This window comes from Rhineura floridana, chromosome 5 (assembly GCF_030035675.1).
Source record: "Rhineura floridana isolate rRhiFlo1 chromosome 5, rRhiFlo1.hap2, whole genome shotgun sequence".
Lineage (NCBI taxonomy): Eukaryota > Metazoa > Chordata > Lepidosauria > Squamata > Rhineuridae > Rhineura > Rhineura floridana.
Window position 1 is genome coordinate 4,057,437 of NC_084484.1, and position 20,092 is coordinate 4,077,528.

At 44.5% G+C, this 20,092-nt stretch overlaps 1 protein-coding gene across 1 annotated transcript in view; it reads right to left on the bottom strand.

Annotated features, from left to right (window-relative positions):
- Positions 1–950: 950 nt before the first annotated feature.
- Positions 951–20,092, bottom strand: part of SLC25A30 (solute carrier family 25 member 30) — a 69,008-nt gene continuing 49,866 nt past the window's right edge. Inside the window, 4 exon segments of the mRNA XM_061629333.1 lie at positions 951–1,067; positions 8,993–9,131; positions 14,584–14,649; positions 14,651–14,706. Of these exon segments, the coding sequence (XP_061485317.1) occupies positions 951–1,067; positions 8,993–9,131; positions 14,584–14,649; positions 14,651–14,706 (378 nt within the window).

Here is a 20,092-nt window from a genome sequence, read left to right on the forward strand (position 1 = left end):
CATACTAAAAAGAAATAAGAAAAAAGACATGCTTCTTAGACATTATGCATACTGACTGGAGAATGTGCACATGGGGTGTTGTTTTTCGGTCTTGCATATGGACTCTCACTCACACCGGTCTTTGTGCAAGGGTGGGAAGACTCATATCACGAGTTTCCATCTGAAGGCGCACTTTTTGGACTATACAGATGAGAAGCCTTATTGTAACTGAGTTAATCTCTATGTTATTGTTTAGCTTTCTTGCTTAGTGTTTGATGTTTTTGATGTTTTATCTGTTTCTTGCTTTGTACGTCGCTCAGAGTGGCTGGGTAGCCAGCCAGATGAGCGACTAAGAAATCGAATAAATAAATAAAAATAAAAAATATTGGCCAGAGAATGAACAAAATGCAGTCAATATATGCACACTCCCCAAGGCCTGTTGAACATTATGTATATTGATTGGGAAATGTGTGCAATTCTCTCTTCATGGAAGGTTAACGTGCACATTCTCCATGAGGGTTGTTGAATGTGCACATGGCCGGTTATAATGCACATTAACTGCTCATTTTCTATTCTTCTTAACATATATATGTACCTACTCAGAACAACATTCCATGCATCTGATGAAGTGGGCCATAGTTCGTGAAAGCCTCTGCCATAATAAATGTGTTAGTCTTTGAGCTGCCACAAGAATCTTTGTTTTAATATTCTAGTGTCCATCATTCTAGTGTAGATAAAAACAGGAGAAGCACAGTATTCTTAATTGCTGTAATGGAAAGCAGTGAACCAGTTGCTATTACAAGTTAACAGGAGACAAAATAAGTGTATGTGTATGCATACACTTTCAACGTCTCACCATCATTATCAAAATGAACATGTCCTTACAGAGTGAATGAAGATGTGGAGGGCGTTTGTGAGCTAAATATTGCCACTGGATTTACAGGATTATCTTTGACTCAGTGATAGTTCTTTCAAGTTGTACGCAGCACGCCAACACTTTTGCAAAAGGATACAATAAGGATACTAAGCCTCAACCAGTTTGGCCAGAATCCTTTGTACAACGCAAAAACCCCTTCATCCTCGCATGTCTATTAAAAATGAGAGTCTTTTTTTAGAAAACCTAATATTTGGGAGTCTACAATAATTAACATGGGGGGAGAGATGGTGCCATGTAATCTCCTCCTCTACCCACCCATCTACAGGAAACCCTCACAAGCACATTTCAGAAAAAGAGCAATGGGACACAGATCTGGTGTGTGTAACCTTTGGCCTTCCAGATGTTTTTGAACTACAGCTTCCATCAGCCCTAGCAAGCTAAGAATAATGTAGTTCAGCAACATCTAGAGAGCCAAAGGTTGCCTACACTTGACACCTTTTGCTTTAATAAGTAACAAGGCCAATTACAGTTTGTCCCCTCATTAGGTACCCTGCAGTGGTTCTATGAAAGGGGACGTTTGCTCCTCCCCCTTGGCATAGGGCTATTAAGTCCACACCCTCTGCCTTCTCACATATTTACTGACTCATGATGCCCATGTCACTTTCCCTGTGACTGACTTTTCTTCACTTGCCTAGATGGTGGTCCTGAAGACAAGCATCCTTTAAGAACCACAGGAAGGGTGGACCATAAATAAGAATGAAGCAAGCGTACATGCCTCCTGCTTGAATTTGTATCAAAGAGACAAACACAGAAATTAGGAATATTGTTCTTCTGAAATGCATTTTTTCTTATTAGTAGATTAGTGATTTTCAAAATGAGTCCAATGAATTCTGGAGTTCTGTGAAAATCTATTAGGTCCCTTAAAGAGAAAATGGTGGACAATCAGAGGTCACAAACATGGCTTCCAAGGGTAACAAAAATATAGCCCTAGAAGCCAATAGTAAAAGCCTTCAGGATACCTCTGCAAAAGGAGTTAAAAGCAGCTGGCAAGGCACCACAAGGAATCAGAGATCTTTCAAAATGACACGGCTGAATCTTGTGCTGGGGTATAACAACCATGCCATAGATTGATACGGAAGGATTATAACAAAAACAGATATGTGTATTATTATTATTATTATTATTATTATTATTATTATTATTATTATTATTATTATTATTATTATTATTATTATTATTATTATTATTTATTAAATTTATATACCGCCCGACTAGCATAGCTCTCTGGGCGGTGAACAACAAATCAATACAAAATACAATAAGATCCAATAAAAACGAACCACAAAATATAGAGAATGGGAGATCTAAAAACAATTACAATACAGTTTAAAACAGAATTAAGTTAGATTAAAAGCCCTGGAAAAGAGGAAGGTTTTAACCTGGCGCCGAAAAGACAACAGCATCAGCGCCAGGCGTACCTCATCGGGGAGACTGTTCCACAGTTTGGGGGCCACCACCGAGAAGGCCCTAGTTCTTGTAACCACCCTCCGAGCCTCCCTGTGGGTCGGAGCTCGGAGGAGGGCCTTCGATGAAGAGCGCAGTGTACGGGCAGGTTCGTATTGGGAGAGGCGTTCCAACAGGTATTGTGGTCCTGCGCCGTATAAGGCTTTATAGGTCAAAACCAGCACTTTGAATTTAGCCCGGAAGCAAATTGGAAGCCAGTGCAAGCGGGCCAGAACAGGTGTTATATGTTCGGACCACTTAGTTCTTGTTATCAGTCTGGCAGCCGCATTTTGCACTAGCTGTAGCTTCCGAACTGTTTTCAAAGGCAGCCCTACGTAGAGCGCATTGCAGTAGTCCAGTCGCGAGGTTACCAGAGCATGTACCACTGATGTAAGGTCCTCCCTGCTCAGATAGGGACGTAGCTGGGCTACCAACCGAAGATGGTAGAACGCATTCCGTGCCACCGAGGCTACTTGATCCTCTAGTGACAAGGAAGGATCTAAAAGGACTCCCAAACTACGAACCCGCTCCTTTAGGGGGAGTGTAACCCCATCCAGGACAGGGTATATATCCACCATCTGATCAGAGAAACCCCTCACCAACAGCATCTCAGTCTTGTCAGGATTGAGTCTGAGTTTGTTAGCTCTCATCCAGTCCATTATCAAGGCCAGGCAACGGTTCAGCACATTGACAGCCTCACCTGAAGAAGATGAAAAGGAGAAATAGAGTTGCGTGTCATCAGCATACTGATGGCAGCGCACTCCAAAACTCCTGATGACCGCACCCAACGGCTTCATGTAGATGTTGAAAAGCATTGGAGACAAGACCGACCCCTGCGTACCACTTGGAAAAGCCCATTAACAAGACGTAATTCCAAAAGAGAGGAACAACTCTGAGCAATTTCCAGTGTTGCACCAGCAGACATGGCAGACTTCCCCTTCCTCTCTTCCACCCCTCCCTATTCTGTTTGAGAGTCCCCTAACCCTCCCGAGCAGATTTTTAGGGACAGGGGTAATACTAATTAATAGTTAATTAAAAATGGAAGCAAGAGTTTCCAGTCATCTTTTTGCAGCTATGGTGGATGTGGAGAGGGAGAAGGGGAAGTCTGCAAGCCCAAGACTCTCTGTGGCTTGTTCCTAACACAAAAAATAATAACACATAATAATCTCTTTCAAACAGAAACAAACACAGACAATTGGCAGTTTGGGGCCCGATTCGGATAATAATTTAAAATCTAAATCATGGTTTAGATAATCACAAGCGAACCTACACAAGCTTTGGCCTTGCCTCTCCTACAAGGGAGAAGGATGGGATGCTTTTGTTTTCAGTTCAGAACAAACTACTACAGCGGCCTCTTATCTACTAACTTGAGAAGCCATTTATTTTTATTATAATCTGTGTTTGTACAGAAATCTGAGGGGGGGAGGAACAGAAGATAAAACCAAACCAATAATCAATGATACAATGCTTCTTCAAAACAGCTAAAAATCAAACACCTGTAACAGAGCAGCAACACAATTACATACCAACTGAAAAAGCCTTTAAAAGCCTGTGCCATTAAATGATTTTCAAAAAACATTTTAATGCTTTTTCAGAGTATAAGTCTCAACTACAACATTCTTGGGGAACACCACTGAATATTCCGATAAGTATCACTAACAGGCAAAAAACCTTACAGTTTAAGAATGTACCTATAGCCCACAGATATTTCTATCAAACTTTAAAAAGCCGGGAGATTGGGCAACTATAGTGAATGCATTAGGGGAGCAGGAGAACTGACCATCTCTCTGAGATATTGTACTGACCTACAAATGTGTAAAAATGCAAACACAATTTGGGTTGGTCTTTCACAGTCCAATGCACCTCCTGTGTAGCTTGGAAGAATTTGGTAACGTGCCTCTGAGCATATGGGATCTGTGCAAGTTTGCCGAGAATGGATTGATCATTTGCATACTTATTGAGTTCAGTGGGATTTACTCCCCTGCAATCATGCTTAGGATAGGTGAAACTGACTACAGGGGATGGGGAGGGGGGAGGAGGAGAGCAGGCAGGAGGGGGAGGAGGAGGGCAGGTTTGATCATTTGCATGTTTATTGACTTCAGTGGGATTTACTGCCATGCAATCATGCTTAGGATAGGTAAAACTGACCATGGGGAGGGAGGCCTGGAGTGGGCAGGAGAGGAGGAAAAAGGGAAGAGAGGAAGAAATGAGGAAGAAGGGAGAGGAGAGGAGAAGGAGGGGAAAGGCAGTTCTGATGATTTGCATGCTTACAGAGTTCAGTGGCATTTACTCCCATGAAATCATGGCTAGGATAGGTAAAACTGACAATGGGGGAGGAGGAGGGGGAGGGGAGAATAGAGGGAAGGAGGAAGGGGGAGGGGAGAGCAGAAGGAGGGGGAGGGTGAAAGAGGGAATTGGAAGGCAAAGGGGAGGGGCAAAGGGGAGGGGCAAAAGGGAGGTGATGGGAGGCAGGAGGAGGGCAGGTTTGATCATTTGCATACATTTTGAGTTCAATGGAATTTACTCACTTGCAATTATGCTTAAGACAGGTAAAACTGACCATGGGGGAGGGGAAGGAGGGAAAGAGGAGGGGGAGGAGGAGGAAGGGGAACGAGGGAATTGAAAGGGGATGGGGGAAGGGAAGGGAGAAGGATGGGGTGGGAAGGGGCAAGAGGGAGGAGATAGGAGGGAGGAGGGGGCAAGTTTGATCATTTGCATGCTTTTTGAGTTCAGTGGGATTTACTGTGCAATCATGCTTAGGATAGGAGAAACTGACCTGGGGGAGGGGCAGGGAGGGGAGGGATAGAGAAAGGGGGAGGGGAGGGGGAGGAGATTGGATGGGTGGGCACTGGGCAGAGGGGAAGCCCCTTTTCTTTCCAAAAGGAAAACATTGTGAACAGTATCATTGCTTTTCAGGGTTCCCCCCACTTTTTATTCTACAGCAGGCACATGTAGCCTCCCACCCAAATTTAAACCAAAGCTGTCCCTGGCCACATCCACACCAGACCTTCATTTCCCTTTAGACAGTCATGGTTTCTCCCAAAGAATCCTGGGAAGTATAGTTAGTGAAGGGTGCTGAGAGTTGCTAAGAGATGCCCTGTTCGCCTCATAGGGCTTAAATCAGAGCAGCTGACTGTTAACCCACTGTGGCCACTGGAGCTCTGTCAGGGAAATAGGAGTCTCCTCTCAGCACCTTTCACAAACTACACTTCCCAGGATTCTTTGGGGGAAGCCATGACAGTCTCAAGTGAAATAAAGATCTGGTGTGGGTGTGGCCCCCTGATTAGGCAAGCCCAGCAGCTGTGAATCTGGCTTTTAGAACACTGACAGTTGGTCCTTACTGAGCATGCCCGGTGTTATCAAATCAAAGTTTATTTGCGGTCAAAGACCCATAAAATCGGTGGTTAATATACAATATTTGGAAGTGTGCGAATGGAATTAAAAACAAAATAATAGCTAATACAGAGTTAATAAAAGAGTATAAAAGGAATTTAAAGTATTTGTTACAAGAATAAACAAAATGGTTCTTCTCAAATATCATCAAGAAATCTGGTAATTAGAATTTCAATGTTAATACAATCACTTTAAAAGGTTTGAACGTTTAAGCTGAGCTACATACAGATATTTGGCTACTGCTCTCGTATATTGTTCGTTCAGACCGCTCAAGAGGCATATTATGAGCTCCTTAGAAGATTTACTAGAATATTTTTCTATAATTGGAAAAATATAGTCATGACGTTCCGGAGTATATAATGGGCAATCCAACAAGGTATGCGAAAGCGTTTCCAGTACCCCCTCATTACACAAACATAAGCCCGGTGTTATCACTGAGTTCAATGCTAATTTTCTTAAATTAATTAAAAATCAGCCAGGGATTTTTAAAACTTTTAAACTGCAGAAGATGAAGGTCAGAGAATGGGGCAAGGTCAGTAATAGAATTACATGTACTCTTGAACATGGCTGATTTTTAATTAATTTCAACAAATTATGAGAACTCTGACAGAAAAAAGTCCAAAAGGGGTCTGCTTTTTCTCTCTCTTTTTAGACTTTGAATTCTCGATTTTCTCTGACTGTTTTGTGTATCGCCATGGAGAAGAGAAGACTGAGGGGAGATATGATAGCACTCTTCAAGTACATGAAAGGTTGTCACATAGAGGGCCAGGATCTCTTCTTGATCGTCCCAGAGTGCAGGACACGGAATAATGGGCTCATGTTGCAGGAAACCAGATTTCGATTGGACATCAGGAAAAATGTCCTCGACTGGACATCAGAAAAAACTTTGTAACTGTTACAGCCATACGACAATGGAATCAATTACCTAGAGAGGTAGTGGCTCTCCGACACTGGAGGCATTCAAGAGGCAGTTGGACAGCCATCTGTCAGGAATACTTTGATTTGGATTCCTGCATTGCGCAGGGGGTTGGACTTGATGGCCTTATAGGCCCCTTCCAACTCTACTATTCTATGATTCTATGAAAATTTAGAGGGTTGTTAAGCAAACATTTCTAAGTTCAGGACTATAGGTTTTGTAAGGTTTTGTTTTGAAATGAGCTTATGGGAAGGAAGCATCAGAATGGCATGGGGGTATTTTCAACTTAACACTGCGGAATGTGAACAATCCATGCTGGCTATAGTATACAGCCACTCTCGTGGCTGCATAATCAGGAATATGAACATTTCTCTCTCTTTTTTAAAGTTTTATTAACATGCTCAACAAAAAAAAAAGTGTGTGTGAGAGAGAAAAAGACAAAAACAAATACAATAACCAACCACTTATTTCATAATTCTTGAGCTTGGAACACTAATACATAATCATTAAATTAACTAATCTTAGTTGCAAAATTAACAGCGAAATCTATACTCCCTTTTTAAACCTGATTTCTTGTATCATGTTAAAATCAGTTCACAGTTAATTAAATTAGAGGGATGAATCGCAAAAGATACTGTTTGCAAAACATTGCTTTCTAATTCTTTTTCTCTGCTTTTTTTAAAATTATGATCTCCATATTTTCAGGACTGCTGAGGATAGTGGATATTGCTTATCTTTCTGATTTGTGTGTGAAATAATGGCCTGCCATATTCCATAAAAATCACTTGGTCTGCCTAGATCTCTCATTAATCAGATCTCATGTGTTTTTTCCAGCCACTACAATTTGCTAAAGGTTCTTATGCCACAGTCCTATGTTTAATTCTTCTAGGGATTTCTGTTCAACAGAATCTAGCTGCTGTAATAAGAAAAAAAAGCAGTTCTACAGATTTAATAACTAAACTTGGCCCCTCAAACAAAGGTAACATTAATTCAGGTGTAAAATTACTGGTTTCTTTCAAGATCAAAGAAATTTCCTATTGGACTTTCCCTCAAAAAGTTACGATTGGACAGGTTCACCATAAGTGGTAATACGTATGCTGTTGCCCACAACTGTGCCAACAAGTTCGGGAAATGCCCTTTACAAAATGTGGTAACTGTACTAGGGTTCTATACCAGGAGTTCCCAAACTTTGGTCCATGGACCACCAGTAGTCTGCTAGCTTCATTCAGGTGGTCTGCAACATGTCTGCATTAAATATTCATACTGATTTTAATTGTATCTTTATTGCCTCATTTTTCTTATACTGTATTTTATTATACTACAATTTGAATTCAATATGATATAGTAAATAAAAGAAGCAATAAAATTACAATTAAAAATCATACAGCATCTAGCACAGCACATTACAATTGGTACAACAGGCAGAAAAATCATTAAGTGGTCCTCCAAGGCTATTAGCAATTTTCCCATGGGGGAAAAAGTTTGGGAACCACTGTTCTATACTATACCGTCTGGAATGGTTATTGTCAAAACAAATTTCTGTGAGTAAGAGCTGCTCTCCTGAATCCATATTACGTGTTTATACACTTGATAAAACAGTACCATATTTGTGGTGTTAAATAGCACCTGAACAATATCTTCAGTGTGCTTTTTCTGATCCTGGCTGAAACTAACAGTTTTCCACTCCACAATTTATTCCATAAACCACTATCAGCATGCTTATTTAAACTTTTTTCCCACACCTGGTGGAGGCCCTCTGCATTGCTCACACTTTCTATAGGTAATATGGCATAAACAAAATAGTATGAGTTATTTATTTGATTCCATTTATGAACAATTTCCCATAAAAAACTTGAAGCAGTTTCACAGTAAACATATCAGCAATAAGAACAACTTTAAAAACCCCATGTGTAAAAACAATTGCAAAAACAGATACAGAGTGGGATAAAAAACAGAACCCTGTACTTAGCTTGGTAACTAATTGGCAGCTAGTGATGCTATTGCAGCAGCAGCAGATCATAGTGATAGTCTGCCCCAATGAACAATAACCCACTGCATTTTTCATTAGCTGCAGCTTCTAGGCCAATCACAACAACAACTCCACATAAATTACATTGCAGTAATGCAACCTAGAGGTTACCAGCACATCAACGACAGTGAGCAGGCTATCCCAGTCCAGAAATGGCAGTAGCTACAATTCCCATCATCCTGCTCCATTGGCCATGCTTACTGAAGGTGATGAGTGTTTGGAGTCCAACAACATCTGGGGGTACCAAGATGGGAATGGTTGCCTTATATCAGTAGCTGTTAGAAGCTTTACCTACCTGAAGCAAGCAATCCAAAGTATTCTTGTAACCAAACTGTGTCCCACCTAGTAAGGTCCTCTGATTCATCATCCGGGTTCTCACAACATCAATGGGATTCGATGCAAGAGCTCCAGCTAAGCCACATGTAAAACTTGCTCTAAAAGAAGTTCAGATTACCATTACCATTCCTTGTACAGTTATCTGGCAGATATAGTATAGTTCAAGGCTGCATGTAAATGTTGTTAGTTTTCTTTTGGTTTTCCCATGATATGCTATTGGACAGGTCATCTAAAACACACACAGGCTCCAAGAGGAAAACTAAACCAACAACGACGAAAAATGATCCTCATTTGCAACATTTACACTTGAGAGACTTTTTATGGTTATGTTTAATAGAGGTATTCAGTACTTAGCTTCTAAAGCACAAGAAAACCTGGGATTAACAGAACTTTGAGGGACAACAGATTCCAAAAGCACGAGGAGACAGAATGAAAAGTAGTAGGGAGGTGCTATATTTATTCCACAATTTATGATGGGATTTCAGCCATGCAGATTTGTAGGCCTTTGTAATTAGTGTTTAATTCTTTATTTTGTATAGTATATTAGCAAAACACCTACAGTCTGTGATTAAAGCACAAAACATGGTTTATAGAAAGGGTACGCTGTGAAGTTCAAATCAAGATAGGGAGAAATTTCTAATATTCCCACAATTTGAAAAGGAGGTTAATTTTGTAATGAGTGAATTTGAACTTTATGAGATATATACTAAGTTTTGTGTTTTTGTCACAAGTTTCACAACCCTTCCTGTCATAGCTTGGCTATAGCTTTATTGTACTACGAAACCTTTTCTGCGCGCAAAGGTAAATAGTCCCATTCCAAAAATTCCGTTTTTGCGGCCTTCGCCGTTGGGGCGCCGCGGCCTGGGTTGCCTTGGCTCTGCTGCCGCTGGGTTGTGGACCGGGCTGTTGTGCTGCGTTTGGGCAGTCTAGGTGCTGCCGTCGTTGCCGCTTGCCGCTTGCTGCTGGTTGCCGCTTGCTGCTGCTGCGGGGCGTCTTCGCCGCTGTCGTCGCTGCTCCTTCTTCGGTCCTCTGGCTTTTGGTCGCTGTGGCGCTGCTGCTCTTGGGCCGCTGTCGTCGTGGGTGCCGTTGTTGCTGCTTGGGATCTGCCCTGTTGCTGCTCGTTCTGCTCTCCGCCTTGCTGCGTTGTCGGCCGTTGCTGCTGCTGGCTGGTTGTATGGACGTTGCTTCTGCCATTGCTGTCTTCGCCATTCTGTTTTTGTCATCATCGGAGGCGGAGGCGGGTCGTCGTCTGTCTTTGGGGGCGTGAATGCTGCATTTGCTGCTCTGGCATGCTGTTGTGACTCTGTCCCTTTTGTTTCATTTGGCCATCATTGTTGCTGTTGCTGCGGCTTCTTTAAGTGCGGCTTGTTGCCAATATAGTTTAGCCTCTGAGATTGTAACATCTTGTCTCATTGTTGCCACCTGGAGGCAACTAATATGGTTGCATGTGTATTATGTGTGAATGATTGAGTTGGTGATGTATGTGAGTTTTATTTTTTATTTGGAAGTTTTGTAGTTATTTTAATATTGTTTGGTTGTATTATATGTATGTTTATTGTAGTGTGTGATTGATTAAGTGCGTGTGTGTGTGTGTGTGAATTTAGTGTGTATTGGTGTGAATGTGTATTGTGTGGGTGTCTGTGACTTGGTGTGTGTGTATATGTGAGTTTTATTGGTTTTAATATGTGCCTGGGAGAGAGTACTATACATCGACCGGGGAGACTTTCGGGGGGCCCAATTAGCGTAGTGACGTGAAATGGGAGGTACGGCGTTGTGAGGAGAATGTGCCAGGTAAGGGGAACTCGTCCCAGACAAGTAGTGTCTGTGACTTGTTCCGGTTCTCCTCACATCCCCAGGACTGCTGGTTGTTCTATCAGTCAGCCTTCGGATCTCCATGTGCTGTTGTTAAACGCCAGGTCGGTTCACCATAAGATCTCCCTTATTCATGATTTAATTGTGGAGGAGGCTGCCGACCTGGCGTGTATAACTGAGACCTGGGTGGGCGATCAGGGAGGCGTTGCTCTTTCCCAGCTCTGCCCACCTGGGTATACGGTTCAGCATCATGGTAGAACCGAAGGACGGGGAGGTGGGGTTGCTGTGGTCTATAGGAGTTCTTTCTCACTCACCAAGCACCCTGTCCAGGTGACGACTGGTTTGGAGTGTCTCCACCTTGTGCTGAGCCAGAGAGACAGACTGGGAATTTTGTTGGTGTACCGCCCGCCCTGCTGCCCAACAAATTCCATAACTGAGCTGACAGAGGTAGTCTCGGAGGTATTGTTGCGGTCCCCTAGACTATTGGTACTGGGGGACTTCAACGTCCATGCCGAGACTGCTTTATCTGGGGCGGCTCAGGACTTCATGGCCTCCATGACAACCATGGGGCTGTCTCAGGTTGTTACTGGCCCAATGCATGTGTCGGGACATACTCTTGATTTGATCTTCGCCACTGGGCATGGAGATGGTGATCTGGTGGTCGGGGATTTTTCATCTACCCCATTGTCATGGACAGATCACCGCTTGCTGAAGTTTAGGCTCACAGCGACCCTTTCCCTCTGCAAGGGTGGGGGACCTATTAAATTGGTCCGCCCCCGGAGACTAATGGATCCTGAGGGTTTCCAAAGGGCTCTGGGGGATTTCCCGACTGAGAAGACTGGCGCTCCTGTCGAAGCCCTGGTTGGATTGTGGAATACGGAGATGACCCGGGCGGTTGACACGATCGCTCCCATGCGCCCCCTCCTATGTAGAGCTCATACAGCTCCATGGTATACCGTGGAGCTGAGAGTGATGAAGCAAGAGAGGAGGAGGCTTGAGTGCAGATGGAGGCGAACTCCTGACGAATGCAATTATGCCTTGGTAAGTGCCTCTTCTAAGTGGTATATAATAGCGGTGAGGGCAGCAAAAAAGAGATATTTTGCTGCCACAATTAAGGCATCTCTCTCCCGCCCAGCGGAGCTCTTTAAAATTGTACGAGGGCTTTTACATTCTGGCCCTCGGGATATCATAGATTCATCTGTAGCCTGCTGTGATGAGTTCGCAAGGCACTTCCAGGATAAGATCGCATGCATTCGCCGGGACTTAGACTCCAATGTTATGGCAGTGAGATCTAATGAAGCATCCAGAACACAGTCTTGTCCTTATTTATTGGATGAGTTTCAGTCTGTACAGCTTGAGGATGATGACAAGATCCTTGGACTGGTGCGGGCGACCACATCTGTTCTGGACCCTTGCCCCTCTTGGCTGGTGAAAGCTGGCAGGACCGGAACCGCCGGCTGGGCCAAGGAGATAATAAATGCCTCTTTGAGAGAGGGAGTGGTCCCTGACTGCCTAAAAGAGGCGATAGTGAGACCGCTCCTGAAGAAACCCTCCTTGGACCCAGATAACCTGAACAACTATAGACCTGTGGCGAATGTTCCGTTCTTGGGCAAGGTACTGGAATGGGTGGTTGCCGGCCAGCTCCAGGGGCTCTTGGATGACACTGATTATCTTGATCCATTTCAATCCGGTTTTAGGCCCGGTTTTGGCACTGAAACAGCCTTGGTTGCCCTGTATGATGACCTTTGTCGGGAGAGGGACAGGGGGAGTGTGACTCTGTTGATTCTCCTTGATCTCTCAGCTGCTTTTGATACCATCGACCATGGTATCCTTCTGGAAAGACTCACGGAGTTGGGAGTTGGAGGTACTGCTTGGCAGTGGCTCCGCTCCTACTTGGTGGGTCGTCACCAGAAGGTAGTGCTTGGGGAACATTGCTTGATACCCTGAACTCTCCATTGTGGAGTCCTGCAGGGATCGGTACTGTCCCCCATGCTTTTTAACATCTACATGAAGCCACTGGGTGCGGTCATCAGGAGTTTTGGGGTGCGTTGTCATCAGTACGCTGATGACACGCAGCTCTATTTCTCCTTTTCATCCTCTTCAGGTGAGGCTATTAACGTGCTAAACCGTTGCCTGGCTGCGATAATGGACTGGATGGGAGCTAACAGACTGAAGCTCAATCCAGACAAGACCGAGACTCTGTTGGTGAGTGCCTTCTCTGCTCAGATGGTGGATGTTCATCCTGTTCTTGATGGGGTTACACTCCCCTTGAAGGAACAGGTTCGTAGCTTGGGAGTTCTTTTCGATCCTTCCTTGTCTCTTGAGGCCCAGGTGGCCTCGGTGGCACGGAACGCTTTTTACCATCTTCAACTGGTAGCCCAGCTACGTCCCTATCTGGACAGTGATGACCTCGCCTCAGTTGTTCATGCTCTGGTAACTTCTAGATTGGACTACTGCAACGCGCTGTACGTTGGGCTGCCCTTGAAGACTGTTCGGAAACTACAGCTAGTCCAGAATGCAGCAGCCAGATTGTTGACGCGGACCAGAAGGTCCGCTCATATAACACCTGTTCTGGCCCATCTGCACTGGCTTCCTATTTGTTTCCGGGCTAGATTCAAAGTGCTGGTTTTGACCTATAAAGCCCTACACGGCATGGGACCGCAATACCTGGTGGAACGCCTCTCCCAATATGAACCTACCCGTACACTGCGCTCAACATCTAAGGCCCTCCTCTGAGTACCATCCCATCGAGAAGCTCGGAGGGTGGTGACTAGAGCTAGGGCCTTTTCAGTGGTGGCCCCGAACTGTGGAACAGTTTCTCCAGTGAGGTGCGCCTGGCGCCGACGCTACTATCTTTTCGGCGCTAGGTGAAAACCTTTTTATACTCCCAGGCATTTTAAAGTGTATTTTAACAGCATTTCTGTATTTTGGACGTTGTTTGGTTCTTTTGTTGTTTGTTTGTTTTGTTTCTTGATTTATTGTATTTATTGTATTTATATATTGTGCTGGTTTTTATCTTTTTGTACACCGCCCAGAGAGCCTCCGGGCTTAGGGCAGTATATAAATTAAATTAAATAAATAAAATAAATAAATAAAATAAAACAGAAATAAGACAACTGAATGCAACAGCTTGAGAACTTGTACTAAAATATACGTCTGGGCAATTCTAGGGTCCTGGGATTCTGTTCAGCTGCAGGTCCTATTCCCAACATCAAAACAGGACTGTAGTTGCAATTTGAAGTCTGCCTGCCAAGAGGGGCCATATGCCATGGAGGACACCAGGGAATGTTGAGCTACACAAACAGTAAACAATGGATCCTGTGATTTTACACCTCAGAGGGTGTTCTTTGGAAGAAAGCTTCTTTATATTTAGGAGTGTGGCCTATAGCAACTCCCTCCAATCATAAAACTAAGCTTTCAGTGCACCACAATGGAGGAAAATAATCCACTATCCTTTAAAACACCCTTTCCCAACCGGTGTGCCTCCAGATGTTGTTGGACCACAACTCCCATCAGCCTCAGCCATTGGCAATGCTGGCTGAGGCTGATGGGAGTTGTGGTCCAACAACATCTGGAGGCAGTGCAGAGCTTGGAAAAGTTACTTTTTTAAACTACAACTCCCATCAGCCCCAACCAGCATGGCCACTGGAGTGGGCTGATGGGAGTTGTAGTCCAAAAAAGTAACTTTTCCAAGCTCTGGGAGGCACACTGGTTGGGAAAGGCTGCTTTAAAACATACATCAAGTGAGTATACACCGTATCTCCCATGGATCCAGACATAATTATGTGCTTCTTGGCAAGATCAGACTGGCAGCTCCACTCCAACAACAACAGCAGCTCTCTGAGCAGTAAGAGACACCCCCTATGAAAAAGATAAGGGAAATTTCAGAATACAAAGCATCATTCATCAAGGACAATTCATTTATTTTATTGCAACCCTGTATATATTTATTCATATTTTATATTAACTTGCTTATTATTGTTTATTATTGTTGTTGTTTATTGTATTTATATCCCACCAGTCGTCCCAAAGGAGCCCAGGGCGGCAAACATAAACAAAACAATCTAACAAGAAAAGGAAAACATACTAAAAACAGTTTAAAACATTCCAAAACACAATTACAATCAAAAACATTCTAAAACACAGTAAAATATACTTGGAAACACAGTTAATAACATTCTTTCATCAGTGGTCTTCAGGTTGCCAGGAACAGTCCCCTTCAGCCATCAAATGCCTGGAATATTGTGAATATTGTGAGAATATCATGGAATATTGTGAGCTGTATTTTTGCAGTTTTCACAGAAGCATAGAACAGTAGAGTTGCAAAGGGCCTATGAGGCCATAGAATCATAGAGTTGGAAGGGGCCTTGTAGGCCATCGAGTCCAACCCCCTGCTCACAGCAGGAAATCCACAGCTAGAGCATCTCCCGCAGATAGCTGTCCAGCCTCTGCTTGACGACATCCAGCGAAGGGGATCCCACCACCTCCCTAGGCAGTCGGTTCCATTGCCGAACTGCCCTTACTGTCAAGAAGTTCCTTCTAATGTCCAATCTGAATCTACGCTCCTGCAACTTAAAACCATTAGACCTAGTCCTACCCTCTGGGGGAGCAGAGAACAAATCTGTACCCTCCTCTATGTGACAGCCCTTCAGGTACTTAAAGAGTGCAATCATGTCACCCCTCAGCCTTCACCAGACTGAACATGCCAAGTTCCTTCAACCTTCCCTCATAAGACTTGTTCTCCATACCGGCTATCATCCTCGTCGCCCTCTTCTGAACCCGCTCCAACTTGTCTATATCTTTCTTAAAATGAGGCGCCCAGAACTGAACCCAGTATTCCAGATGAGGCCTGACTAATGCAGAATATAGTGGGACTATTACTTCCCTCGACCTGGAAACTATAGCTCTGTTAATGCAGCCCAAAACCGCGTTTGCCTTTTTTGCTGCAGCATCACACTGCTGGGTCATGTTCAACTTGCGATCCACTACAATTCCAAGGTCCTTCTCACACGCACTACTGCTAAGCTGGGTATTTCCCATCCTGTACCCGTGCATTTTGTTTTTGTGGCCTAAATGCAGAATCCTGCATTTGTCTTTACTGAATTTCATTTTATTAATTTCAGCCCAATTTCCTAGTCTATCCAGGTCCCTTTGGATTTTATTCCTGTCTTCCATTGTGTTAGCTATCCCTCCCAGTTTCGTATCATCTGCAAACTTCATAAGGCTTCCCTTCACCCTGTCATCTAAGTCATTGATAAAAATGTTGAAGAGTATCGGCCCCAGGACAGAACCCTGTGGCACTCCACTCGAAGCCTCCTTCCAGTCTGAAGCAGAGCCACTGACGACCACTCTTTGAGTACGGTTTTCCAACCAGTTGTGAATCCACCTGACAGTATTTCCATGTAGTCCGCATTTGACCAGTTTGCTAATCAAAAGGTCGTGGGGGACTTTGTCAAACGCTTTGCTGAAATCTAGATAGATGACATCTACAGCATTTCCACCATCTACTAAACTAGTGACCCGATCAAAAAAAGAGATGAGATTAGTTTGACAGGATTTTTTCTTGACAATTCCATGCTGGCTCCTACTAATCACAGCATTGTCATCTAGATAGTTGCCAATGGACTCTTTTATTATCCGTTCTAATATCTTTCCCGGTATTGAAGTCAGACTGACCGGCCTGTAATTCCCCGGATCTTCTTTTTTACCCTTTTTAAAGAGCGGGACGACGTTTGCCCGTCTCCAATCCTCCGGCACCTCTCCCGTTCTCCAGGATTTCTCAAAGATGATGGCAAGAGGTTCCGAGAGTACATCAGCAAGTTCTTTCAATACTCTGGGATGCAGTTCATCAGGCCCTGGAGATTTGAACTCATTTAGGTTAACTAGGTATTTCCTGACTATCTCCTTATCAATCTCGAACTGCAATCCCGACCCCTTACTGAGATTGCTACCGATGCAAGGTTGCACACTGTTCCCTTTTTGGGAGAAAACGGAGGCAAAATAGGCGTTGAGCAGTTCTGCCTTTTCCTTGTTATCTGTCAACATTTTGCCATCCTCATTGAGCAGCAGTCCCACCGTTTCCTTGGTCTTTCTCTTGCTTCGAACATATCTGAAAAACCCCTTTTTGTTGTTCCTCGCTTCCCTCGCCAGCCTCAGCTCATTCTGGGTTTTAGCTTTCCTTACGCTATTCCTGCAAGCCTGAGCCGCTCGTCAGTACTCTTCCTTGGTGATGCGTCCTTCCTTCCATTCTTTATACATGCTCTTTTTTATTTTTACCTCCTCCACCAGTCTTCCGTGTAGCCACATTGGCTTTTTCCGATGTCTTCCGTTTTTCTTCCTCTTTGGAATTGTTTGCATTGCGCTTTTTGTAATACCTTCTTCGTGAACTCCCACGCTTCTTGGGCTCCTTTTTTCTTTAGTCTATCTAGCCACGGGATCCTACCCATCATTTCCCTGAGCTTGCTAAAATCGGCTTTCCTGAAATCCAAAGTCCATGTTTGACTATATTCTTCTTTGGCTTTCCCCAGAATCACAAATTCCAGCATTACGTGGTCACTTTCCCCCAAGGTACCGACCGCTTTAATTCCCGTGACCAATTCATCTGTGTTAGTTAAGATCAGGTCCAGGATTGCCGATCCCCTTGTTCCTTTTTCTACTTTTTGAAAGAGGAAATTATCAGCAAGGCCCATCAGGAATTTGTTGGAGGTTTTGTGCTGCGCAGAGTTTGTCTCCCAGCAGATATCCGGGTAGTTGAAGTCCCCCATCACTACTACTTCTTGCCTCCTCTAAAAGTTAGGAAGTTTTTCCTGATGTTCAGTCAAAATCTGGCTTCCTATAACTAGAGGCCATTATTCAACATTTTGTGACTTACAGTAGAAAGACACTCACTGTTCTGCCAGTTCCAGTGCATCTCCACCTCTCTCTTCTGAAAATGGGGGCACATGATGCTATGACCCTTTCTTTCTGTAAAACATGGTGGAATCAGCTGAGTGCTTTTTTAAAAAAATCTGCTTCAAAGAGATTTCACAGTTGATTGGCACATCAACCCATTCGCCCTCCAGGTGTAGGTAATGAAACATTTAAATGTAGGCGACTAGTGTATTCCCAGCCTTATAGAACAGCGCTGTATGCCAGCCTTTGACAACCTGGTGCTCTGGCTGGAGTTGATGGAAAGTGTAGTACATCCAGGGCAGCACCAGTCATGACACTGGAAAACACTGGCTGTTTGGCCAGCAGGTCTACCCATTGAAATGCTTAGGCCGTTCTTCCAACAGATCTACCAATTTAAATGCATGGGCAGTTTGGCTTTTCTGCCACCAGGTCTTCCCATTGAAACGCATTGACTGTTCAGCCACCAGGTCTACTCATTGGAAAGCACTGGCTGTTCGGCCAGCAGGTCTAGCTATTGAAACGCATTGGTTTTTCTGCCAACAGATCTACTCATTGAAATGTATGGGCAGTTTGGCCACCTGGTCTACCCATTAAAAAGCACTGGCTTTTCTGCCACCAGATCTACCCACTGAAACGCATAGGCTGTGTGGCCACCATGTCTACCCATTGAAACCTACGGGCGTGTGGGACTCCAGGTCTACCCATTGAAATGCATAGGATGTTTGGACAACAGTTCTACCCACTGAAACCTATGGGCTTTTCTGCCACCAGGTTACCCACTCAAACACATTGAGTATGCGGACTCCATGTCTACCCATTGAAACACATGAGCTGTTCGGCTTCCAGGTCTACCAAATGAAAAAGCACTGGCTGTTCAGACACCAGGTCTACCCATCGAGACGCATAGGCTGTTTGGCCACCAGGTCTACCCATTGAAACGTACAGACTGTTCTGCCCCAGGTCTACCCTTTGAAACACATAGGACCTCCCGCTGACATCATTGCCCAGGGCAGCAGCAGGCCAGGACAGGCCTCAGAGACCCTCCCTCGATGGCCTCACAAAGCCTCTCCCGCTGACATCATCGCACAGGGCAGTAGAAGGCCAGGCCAGGCCTCACAGATCCTCCCTCAATGACCTCACAAAGCCTCTCCTGCTGACATCATTGCCCAGGGCAGCAGCAAGCCTGGCCAGGCCAGGCCAGGCCAGGCCTCAGAGTCCCTCCCTCGATGACCTCACAAAGCCTCTCCCACTGACATCATCGCCCAGGGCAGCAGGCTCTTCGGCCACCAGGTCTACCCATTGAAACGCATTGGCCTTTCTGCCAACAGATCTACCCATTGAAATGCATGGGTAGTTTGGCTGCCAGGTCTACCCATTGAAAACCACAGTCATGTGAGACTCCAGGTCTACCCATTGAAATGCATAGGATGTTCGGACACCAGTTCTACCCACTGAAACGCGCGGACTTTTCTGCCACCAGGTCTTCCCATTGAAACACATTGGCCTTTCTGCCACCAGGCCTACCCATTGAAACGCATTGACTGTTTGGCTGCCAGGTCTACCAATTAGAAAGCACTGGCTGTTCGGCCACCAGGTCTACACATTGAAACGCATAGGCCTTTCTGCCAATAGATCTACCCACTGAAATGCATGGGCAGTTTGGCCGCCAGGTCTACCCATTGAAAAGCACTGGATGTTCGGCCAGTAGGTCTACCCATCTGTGGTACATGCCCTGGTCTCCTCTTGTCTAGACTACTGTAATGCGCTCTATGTGGGGTTACCCTTGAAAATGGTCCGGAAGCTGCAACTGGTACAGAATGCGGCGGCTCGCCTGATTAAAGGCAGCCGTCGGTGAGATCACATCACTCCAGTGCTGAAGAAGTTGCACTGGTTACCTGTTGTTTTCTGGGCCCAATTCAAGGTGTTGGTTCTGACCTTAAAACCCTATACGGTGTCGGCCCAGTCTATCTGAAGGAGCACCTCCAACATCATCAGGGATGCCGCTCAACAAGATCAGCCTCAAAAGTCCTTCTCTCTATCCCACCAGTTAAAACAGCTAGACTGGGGAGAGGGCTTTTTCAGTTGTGGCCCCCATTTTGTGGAATTCCCTCCCAAATGATCTCCGCCATGCCCCCTCTATGATGAGCTTCCGCCGGGCCTTGAAGACCTGGCTCTTCAGGCAGGCTTTTGGGGTTGGTTAGGTTATGTTATTATTGTTGAGATTTTTAATGTTTTAATGTACTTGTATGTTTTTATTTTGTACGTCGTCCAGAGTGGCTCGACAGCCAGCCAGATGGGCAACTAATAAATTTAATAAATAAATAAATAAATTGAAAAGCACTGGCTTTTCTGCCAC